Genomic DNA, 9,130 nt, shown 5'->3' on the forward strand with positions numbered 1-9,130 from the left:
CCTGTGTCTCTTTGGTCGTCGTGTGTCTCTTTGGTCGTCCTGTGTCTCTTTGGTCGTCCTGTGTCTCTTTAGTTGTCCTGTGTCTCTGTGGTCGTCCTGTGTCTCTTTAGTTGTCCTGTGTCTCTTTGGTCGTCCTGTGTCTCTTTGGTCGTCCTGTGTCTCTCTGTGGTCGTCCTGTGTCTCTTTAGTTGTCCTGTGTCTCTGTGGTCGTCCTGTGTCTCTTTAGTTGTCCTGTGTCTCTTGGGTCGTCCTGTGTCTCTTTGGTCGTCCTGTGTTTCTTTGGTCGTCGTGTGTCTCTTTGGTCGTCCTGTGTTTCTTTGGTCGTCCTGTGTCTCTTTGGTCGTCCTGTGTCTCTTTGGTCGTCCTGTGTTTCTTTGGTCGTCCTGTGTCTCTTTGGTCGTCCTGTGTCTCTTTGTGGTCGTCCTGTGTTTCTTTAGTCGTCCTGTGTCTCTTTGGTCGTCCTGTGTTTCTTTGGTCGTCCTGTGTCTCTTTGGTCGTCCTGTGTCTCTTTGGTCGTCCTGTGTCTCTTTGGTCGTCCTGTGTTTCTTTAGTCGTCCTGTGTCTCTTTGGTCGTCGTGTGTTTCTTTGGTCGTCCTGTGTCTCTTTGGTCGTCCTGTGTCTCTTTGGTCGTCCTGTGTTTCTTTAGTCGTCCTGTGTCTCTCTGTGGTCGTCCTGTGTCTCTTTGGTCGTCGTGTGTTTCTTTGGTCGTCCTGTGTCTCTTTGGTCGTCGTGTGTCTCTCTGTGGTCGTCCTGTGTCTCCCTGTGGTCGTCCTGTGTCTCTTTAGTCGTCCTGTGTCTCTTTGGTCGTCGTGTGTTTCTTTGGTCGTCCTGTGTCTCTTTGGTCGTCGTGTGTTTCTTTAGTCGTCCTGTGTCTCTTTGGTCGTCGTGTGTCTCTCTGTGGTCGTCCTGTGTCTCTTTGGTCGTCCTGTGTCTCTTTGGTCGTCGTGTGTTTCTTTGGTCATCCTGTGTCTCTTTGGTCGTCCTGTGTTTCTTTAGTCGTCCTGTGTCTCTTTGGTCGTCCTGTGTTTCTTTGGTCGTCGTGTGTCTCTTTGGTCGTCGTGTGTTTCTTTGGTCGTCCTGTGTCTCTTTGGTCGTCCTGTGTTTCTTTAGTCGTCCTGTGTCTCTTTGGTCGTCCTGTGTTTCTTTGGTCGTCGTGTGTCTCTTTGGTCGTCGTGTGTCTCTTTGGTCGTCGTGTGTTTCTTTGGTCGTCCTGTGTCTCTTTGGTCGTCGTGTGTTTCTTTGGTCGTCCTGTGTCTCTTTGGTCGTCGTGTGTTTCTTTGGTCGTCCTGTGTCTCTTTGGTCGTCGTGTGTTTCTTTGGTCGTCCTGTGTCTCTTTGGTCGTCGTGTGTTTCTTTGGTCGTCCTGTGTCTCTTTGGTCGTCCTGTGTTTCTTTGGTCGTCCTGTGTCTCTTTTTGGTCATCGTGTGTTTCTTTGGTCGTCCTGTGTTTCTTTAGTCGTCCTGTGTCTCTTTGGTCGTCGTGTGTCTCTTTGGTCGTCCTGTGTCTCTTTGGTCGTCGTGTGTTTCTTTGGTCGTCCTGTGTTTCTTTGGTCGTCCTGTGTCTCTTTGGTCGTCCTGTGTCTCTTTGGTCGTCGTGTGTTTCTTTGGTCGTCCTGTGTCTCTTTGGTCGTCGTGTGTTTCTTTAGTCGTCCTGTGTCTCTTTGGTCGTCGTGTGTCTCTTTGTGGTCGTCCTGTGTCTCTTTGGTCGTCCTGTGTCTCCCTGTGGTCGTCCTGTGTCTCTTTGGTCTTCCTGTGTCTCTTTGGTTGTCGTGTGTCTCTCTGTGGTCGTCCTGTGTCTCTTTGGTCGTCGTGTGTCTCTTTGGTCGTCCTGTGTCTCTCTGTAGTCATCCTGTGTCTCTTTGGTCGTTCTGTGTTTCTTTAGTCGTCCTGTGTCTCTTTGGTCGTTGTGTGTCTCTTTGTGGTCGTCCTGTGTCTCTTTGGTCGTCCTGTGTCTCCCTGTGGTCGTCCTGTGTCTCTTTGGTCGTCATGTGTCTCTTTGGTCGTCCTGTGTCTCTTTGGTCGTCGTGTGTCTCTTTGGTCGTCGTGTGTCTCTCTGTGGTCATTGTGTGTCTCTTTGTGGTCGTCCTGTGTCTCTTTGGTCGTCGTGTGTCTCTCTGTGGTCGTCCTGTGTCTCTTTGTGGTTGTCTTTTGTCTCTTTGGTCGTCCTGTGTCTCTTTGGTCATCCTGTGTCTCTTTGGTCGTCCTGTGTCTCCCTGTGGTCGTCCTGTGTCTCCCTGTGGTCCTCCTGTGTCTCTTTGGTCGTCCTGTGTCTCTTTGGTCGTCGTGTGTCTCTCTGTGGTCGTCCTGTGTCTCTTTGGTCGTCCTGTGTCTCTTTGGTCGTCGTGTGTTTCTTTGGTCATCCTGTGTCTCTTTGGTCGTCCTGTGTCTCTTTGGTCGTCGTGTGTTTCTTTGGTCATCCTGTGTCTCTTTGGTCGTCCTGTGTCTCTTTGGTCGTCGTGTGTTTCTTTGGTCGTCGTGTGTCTCTTTGGTCGTCGTGTGTTACTTTGGTCGTCCTGTGTTTCTTTGGTCGTCCTGTGTCTCTTTGGTCGTCGTGTGTCTCTTTGGTCGTCGTGTGTTTCTTTGGTCGTCCTGTGTCTCTTTGGTCGTCGTGTGTTTCTTTAGTCGTCCTGTGTCTCTTTGGTCGTCGTGTGTTTCTTTAGTCGTCCTGTGTCTCTTTGGTCGTCCTGTGTCTCCCTGTGGTCGTCCTGTGTCTCCCTGTGGTCCTCCTGTGTCTCTTTGGTCGTCCTGTGTCTCTTTGGTCGTCGTGTGTCTCTCTGTGGTCGTCCTGTGTCTCTTTGGTCGTCGTGTGTCTCTTTGGTCGTCCTGTGTCTCTCTGTGGTCGTCCTGTGTCTCTTTGGTCGTCGTGTGTTTCTTTAGTCGTCCTGTGTCTCTTTGGTCGTTGTGTGTCTCTTTGTGGTCGTCCTGTGTCTCTTTGGTCGTCCTGTGTCTCCCTGTGGTCGTCCTGTGTCTCTTTGGTCGTCCTGTGTCTCTTTGGTCGTCCTGTGTTTCTCTGTGGTCGTCCTGTGTCTCTTTGGTCGTCGTGTGTTTCTTTGGTCGTCCTGTGTCTCTTTGGTCGTCGTGTGTCTCTTTGGTCGTCGTGTGTCTCTTTGGTCGTCGTGTGTCTCTCTGTGGTCGTCCTGTGTCTCTTTGTGGTTGTCTTTTGTCTCTTTGGTCGTCCTGTGTCTCTTTGTAGTCGTTTTGTGTCTCTTTGTGGTTATAGTGCTACAGGTGTTTTTCAGTCAGACAGCTGTCATGGCCCCGCTACATGTGAGGAGACAGAAGCAATCGATCACAGATCTGCGCTCTGCAGATCACAAATGAACTGCAGTTTAAACAACATGATGTCAAAACAGTGTTCTCCTCACTCATAGCTGTACCTGTGTGACATCAACACACCTCTGCTCCTCCTCTCTCTCCTCCTCCTTCTCTGCATGTGCTGAGACTCTGCTGCCATCTAGTGGTCGTTTGTCTGTACTGCATCTGCGCAAACATGCACACACACACACACACCCACACACACACACACACACACACACACACACACACACACACACTGATGCTGAAACTCGTGCTTCTACCTGACTTCCTATAACTCCTCCCACAGGGAAAAAGCAGCTGTCTCCATGGAGATGACCGAGCCAGTTGAAGGTGATGACGTCACTGCTGATGTCATTACTGAGCATGACCTCAGGGCTGCACAGAAATGACTCTGAACATATCCTAAAGCTTTGTTTTAATGTGTCTCTGTGACAGTGACTGACAGGATGCCGCTCTGAGTCTGGAGCACTTTTCAAAATAAAAGTACAACCAATCCATAATCAAACTGTAGTAATAGTTTTAACGATCATCATGTCTGTCAGCCGATTCAACTATAAAATCTCTTCCTGTTTCCTGTGGTCGATTAAATTACTGACTGAGCTGTAGTGAGAATGTGGACCAGTGATTGGCAGTCTTCCTCCCTGATCGGTCTCTAAACTCATCAAGAAACTTTAAACAACCGCTGAAGGTTGACAACCCCAGAAACAGTCATGTTTTACCCCTGGTATCTTCTCAAAAACCTCTCAAACTCCCTTTCAAACTGTGGAACACCTGAGGCCTTTCAACTCTTGAGTGAACCTTTGACATATCCAGAGCTTTGTAATCTACCTGTGAATCTTCCACTGAAGCCTCCTACAGAGCCTCCAGAACTCCGCATTAAGCTGACCTTTCAAAAATCCCTGATCAGCGACTGAAACCCTATAAAGGAAACCAACTCTTTGACCTCCTTAATCAGCCCCAGAAAGCCCCAGAGAACCTGACACAATTTAAACCTGGTATTCTTTCAACAAACCCTGAGACAATCACCATCAGACTAAGACCACCTCAGGCCTTTAACTTGTTAGTGCTAATACTTGTCCTTGCTGTAATACTAGTACTCGTCCTTGCTGCAGTGCTTGTTAGTCGTCCTTGCTGTAGTACTAGTACTCGTCCTTGCTGCAGTGCTTGTTACTCATCAGTGCTGTAGTACTAGTCCTCATCCTTGCTGCAGTGCTTGTTAGTCGTCCTGGCTGTAGTGCTTGTTAGTCGTCCTTGCTGTAGTACTAGTACTCATCTTTGCTGCAGTGCTTGTTAGTCGTCCTTGCTGTAGTGCTTGTTAGTTGTCCTTGCTGTAGTGCTGATACTCGTCCTTGCTGCAGTGCTAGTACTCATCCATGCTATAGTGCTAGTACTCATCCTTGCTGTAATGCTAATGCTCATCCTTGCTGTAGTGCTAGTACTCATCCTTGCTGCAGTGCTTGTTAGTCGTCCTGGCTGTAGTGCTTGTTAGTCGTCCTTGCTGTAGTACTAGTACTCATCCTTGCTGCAGTGCTTGTTAGTCGTCCTGGCTGTAGTGCTTGTTAGTTGTCCTTGCTGTAGTGCTGATACTCGTCCTTGCTGCAGTGCTAGTACTCATCCATGCTATAGTGCTAGTACTCATCCTTGCTGTAATGCTAATGCTCATCCTTGCTGTAGTGCTAGTACTCATCCTTGCTGCAGTGCTGATACTCGTTCTTGCTGCAGTGCTAGTACTCATCCTTGCTGTAGTGCTAGTACTCATCCTTGCTGCAGTGCTGATACTCGTCCTTGCTGCAGTGCTAGTACTCGTCCTTGCTGCAGTGCTAGTACTCATCCTTGCTGTAGTGCTAGTACTCATCCTTGCTGCAGTGCTAATACTCATCTTACTGCAGTGCTAATACTCATCTTGCTGCAGTGCTAATACTCGTCCTTGCTGCAGTGCTAGTGCTCGTCCTTGCTGTAGTGCTAGTACTCATCCTTGCTGTAATGCTAATACTCATCCTTGCTGTAGTGCTAATACTCATCCTTGCTGTAGTGCTAGTACTCATCCTTGCTGTAGTACTAGTACACGTAGTACTAATGATTGTACTGTTCGTGTGTTGCATGGCCGTGTGCTCTGTTAACCAGCTCAGACAGGTAATACTCGTCCTTGCTGTAATACTAGTACTCGTCCTTGCTGCAGTGCTTGTTAGTCGTCCTTGCTGTAGTACTAGTACTCGTCCTTGCTGCAGTGCTTGTTACTCATCAGTGCTGTAGTACTAGTCCTCATCCTTGCTGCAGTGCTTGTTAGTCGTCCTGGCTGTAGTGCTTGTTAGTCGTCCTTGCTGTAGTACTAGTACTCATCTTTGCTGCAGTGCTTGTTAGTCGTCCTTGCTGTAGTACTAGTACTCATCCTTGCTGCAGTGCTTGTTAGTCGTCCTGGCTGTAGTGCTTGTTAGTTGTCCTTGCTGTAGTGCTGATACTCGTCCTTGCTGCAGTGCTAGTACTCATCCATGCTGTAGTGCTAGTACTCATCCTTGCTGTAATGCTAATGCTCATCCTTGCTGTAGTGCTAGTACTCATCCTTGGTGTAGTGCTAGTACTCATCCTTGCTGCAGTGCTGATACTCGTCCTTGCTGCAGTGCTAGTACTCATCCTTGCTGTAGTGCTAGTACTCATCCTTGCTGCAGTGCTGATACTCGTCCTTGCTGCAGTGCTAGTACTCGTCCTTGCTGCAGTGCTAGTACTCATCCTTGCTGTAGTGCTAGTACTCATCCTTGCTGCAGTGCTAATACTCATCTTACTGCAGTGCTAATACTCATCTTGCTGCAGTGCTAATACTCGTCCTTGCTGCAGTGCTAGTGCTCGTCCTTGCTGTAGTGCTAGTACTCATCCTTGCTGTAATGCTAATACTCATCCTTGCTGTAGTGCAAATACTCATCCTTGCTGTAGTGCTAGTACTCATCCTTGCTGTAATGCTAATACTCATCCTTGCTGTAGTGCTAGTACTCATCCTTGCTGTAATGCTAATACTCATCCTTGCTGTAGTGCTAATACTCATCCTTGCTGTAGTGCTAGTACTCATCCTTGCTGTAGTACTAGTACACGTAGTACTAATGATTGTACTGTTCGTGTGTTGCATGGCCGTGTGCTCTGTTAACCAGCTCAGACAGGTAATACTCATCCTTGCTGTAATACTAGTACTCGTCCTTGCTGCAGTGCTTGTTAGTCGTCCTTGCTGTAGTACTAGTACTCGTCCTTGCTGCAGTGCTTGTTACTCATCAGTGCTGTAGTACTAGTACTCGCCCTGGCTGTAGTGCTTGTTAGTCGTCCTTGCTGTAGTACTAGTACTCATCTTTGCTGCAGTGCTTGTTAGTCGTCCTGGCTGTAGTGCTTGTTAGTTGTCCTGGCTGCAGTGCTAGTACTCATCCATGCTGTAGTGCTAGTACTCATCCTTGCTGCAGTGCTGATACTCGTCCTTGCTGCAGTGCTAGTACTCATCCTTGCTGCAGTGCTAGTACTCGTCCTTGCTGCAGTGCTAGTACTCATCCTTGCTGCAGTGCTAGTACTCATCCTTGCTGCAGTGCTGATACTCGTCCTTGCTGCAGTGCTAGTACTCATCCTTGCTGCAGTGCTGATACTCGTCCTTGCTGCAGTGCTAGTACTCATCCTTGCTGTAGTGCTAGTACTCATCCTTGCTGCAGTGCTAATACTCGTCCTTGCTGCAGTGCTAATACTCGTCCTTGCTGCAGTGCTAATACTCATCCTTGCTGTAGTGCTAGTACTCATCCTTGCTGCAGTGCTAATACTCATCCTTGCTGCAGTGCTAATACTCATCTTGCTGCAGTGCTAATACTCGTCCTTGCTGCAGTGCTAGTACTCATCCTTGCTGCAGTGCTGATACTCGTCCTTGCTGCAGTGCTAATACTCATCCTTGCTGTAGTGCTAGTACTCATCCTTGCTGTAGTACTAGTACATGTAGTACTAATGATTGTACTGTTTGTGTGTTGCATGGCCGTGTGCTCTGTTAACCAGCTCAGACAGGTGGGCGGTGACTCGTCTATTGTCTGAATTAAAAACAGACTCCCTCCAACTTATGGTCTAACCGCAGGGACCACAGAGTGTGATGTGTCCTGTGATGTCACGCTGCTTTCTGCCAGTCCATCGATGTGATCGGTCGCTTGCTGACATCAGAACTGTTTAAATTTGGGCCTAACCTTTGCTCTGTTACTACGTTTACCAGAGTACAACTGGATCCACCAGAACAGCAGAACCCTGTGAGTACAGAAAGATTATGTTCTACCCTCAGTGTAGTGCTAACTATGCAAGTAGTGGTAGTGCCAGTGGTGTAGCAGCAGCAGCAGTAGTATAGTAGTACTAGTAGTAGTGGTTGTAGTAGCAGTAGTATAGTAATATAGTATTAATAGTACTCATGTCTCTGTTTTGTCCTCTCTCCTCTTCCTCAGTGATGATGAAGGTTGCTCTGATCTTCTTGTGTTTACTGGGCCTCAGTCTGAGCATGACAGTAAGTCTGTCTATCTGTCTGTCCATCCATCTGCCTGCCTGTCTCACCTGGTTCACATTAGTTTCTTCCTCAGATCCACAGAAGCAGAGTGACGAGGTCAGAAAGCTCAGAGGGAGAACGAGAGGTCAGTGGAAACAGTCAGAAACCTCTTCCTCCTCTCCTCCTCCACTATTCCTCCTCTCTTCCTTCGCCTCTCTTCCTCCTCTCCTCCACCGCTTCTCCTCCTCTCTTCCTCCGCCTCTCTTCCTCCTCTCCTCCTCCGCCTCTCCTCCTCCCTTCCTCCTCCCCTCCTTCGCCTCTCCTCCTCTCTTCCTACTCCGCGTCTCTTCCTCTCTTCCGCCTCTCCTCCTCTGCCTCTCCTCCTCCACCTTTCCTCCTCCGCCTCTCCTCCTCCGCCTCTCCTCCTTCTCTATGGATTACACAGATGACATTCTTATGTAGCTAACTGTGTGTGTCTCACAGAAGAACAGAAGGTGTGTGTAACAGCAGCTGAGGCTCATGGGAAATGTAGTGTAATCTAATCTGAGCTCTAATAACTGAAAGCCGCTTATGTATCTTCACAGAGTAACTCCAACGAGACCAGCGACAAAGAGGAGGAGCACGGAGGAGAAGAAGGAGGAGGAGGAGAGACAACAGGAGAGGAAGAGGAAGGAAAGAAGGATGAAGGGAAGGAGGAGGAAGAGCAGTTAGAGGGCGGAGGAGAAGTAGAGGAGGAAGAGAGAGAGAAGGATACAGAAGAACAAAAGGAGGAAAAAGGAAAAGATGAAGAAGGAGAGAAAGATGTAGAGGGAGAAGGAAATGAGGAGGAGGAGGAGGAAGAAAGGGAAGAAGAAGGAGGTGAGGAGGAAAATGAGGAGGAAGAGGAAGAGGAAGGAAAGAAAGATGGACAAGGAGGAGATGAAGAGGAGGAAGAAGAAGATGGAGAGGATGAGGGAGAAGGGGAGAGCAGTGAGGGAGAGGAGGAGGAAGGAGAAAAAGATGGAGAGGCGGAAGGAAAAGGAAGGGAAAATGGAGGAGATGAGGAGGTGGAGGATGGAGGAAGCACGGAGGAGGAGGAGACAGGAAGTGAGACAGGAGGTGAAGCAGGAGAAGGTGAGACAGGAGGAGAGACAGGAGGTGATGCAGGAGGTGTGACAGGAGAAGGTGAGATGGGAGGAGAGACAGGAAGTGTGACAGGAGGAGAAGAGACAGGAGGTGAGACTGGAGGTGAGACAGAAGGTGATGCAGGAGGTGATGCAGGAAGTGGAGAGACAGGAGGTGTGACAGGAGGTGAAGTAGGAGGTCAAGAGACAGGAGGTGAGACAGGAGGTGAA

General features: G+C 48.9%; 1 protein-coding gene across 1 annotated transcript in view; it reads left to right on the top strand.

Annotated features, from left to right (window-relative positions):
- Nucleotides 1-7,514: 7,514 nt before the first annotated feature.
- LOC138600511 (aegyptin) overlaps nt 7,515-9,130 on the top strand; it is a 1,722-nt gene continuing 106 nt past the window's right edge. The window contains exons 1-5 of the mRNA XM_069671930.1: nt 7,515-7,569; nt 7,759-7,817; nt 7,891-7,941; nt 8,381-8,521; nt 9,096-9,130. The exon at nt 9,096-9,130 is cut by the window's right edge and continues 106 nt beyond it. Coding sequence (XP_069528031.1) covers nt 7,761-7,817; nt 7,891-7,941; nt 8,381-8,521; nt 9,096-9,130 — 284 coding nt within the window. The 5' untranslated portion in view covers nt 7,515-7,569; nt 7,759-7,760. The remainder of the gene's footprint in view (nt 7,570-7,758; nt 7,818-7,890; nt 7,942-8,380; nt 8,522-9,095) is intronic.

Source organism: Semicossyphus pulcher, unplaced genomic scaffold (assembly GCF_022749685.1).
Source record: "Semicossyphus pulcher isolate SPU_LCO1_2020_fin unplaced genomic scaffold, fSemPul1.0.p SCAF_21, whole genome shotgun sequence".
In the NCBI taxonomy this organism is placed as follows: domain Eukaryota; kingdom Metazoa; phylum Chordata; class Actinopteri; order Labriformes; family Labridae; genus Semicossyphus; species Semicossyphus pulcher.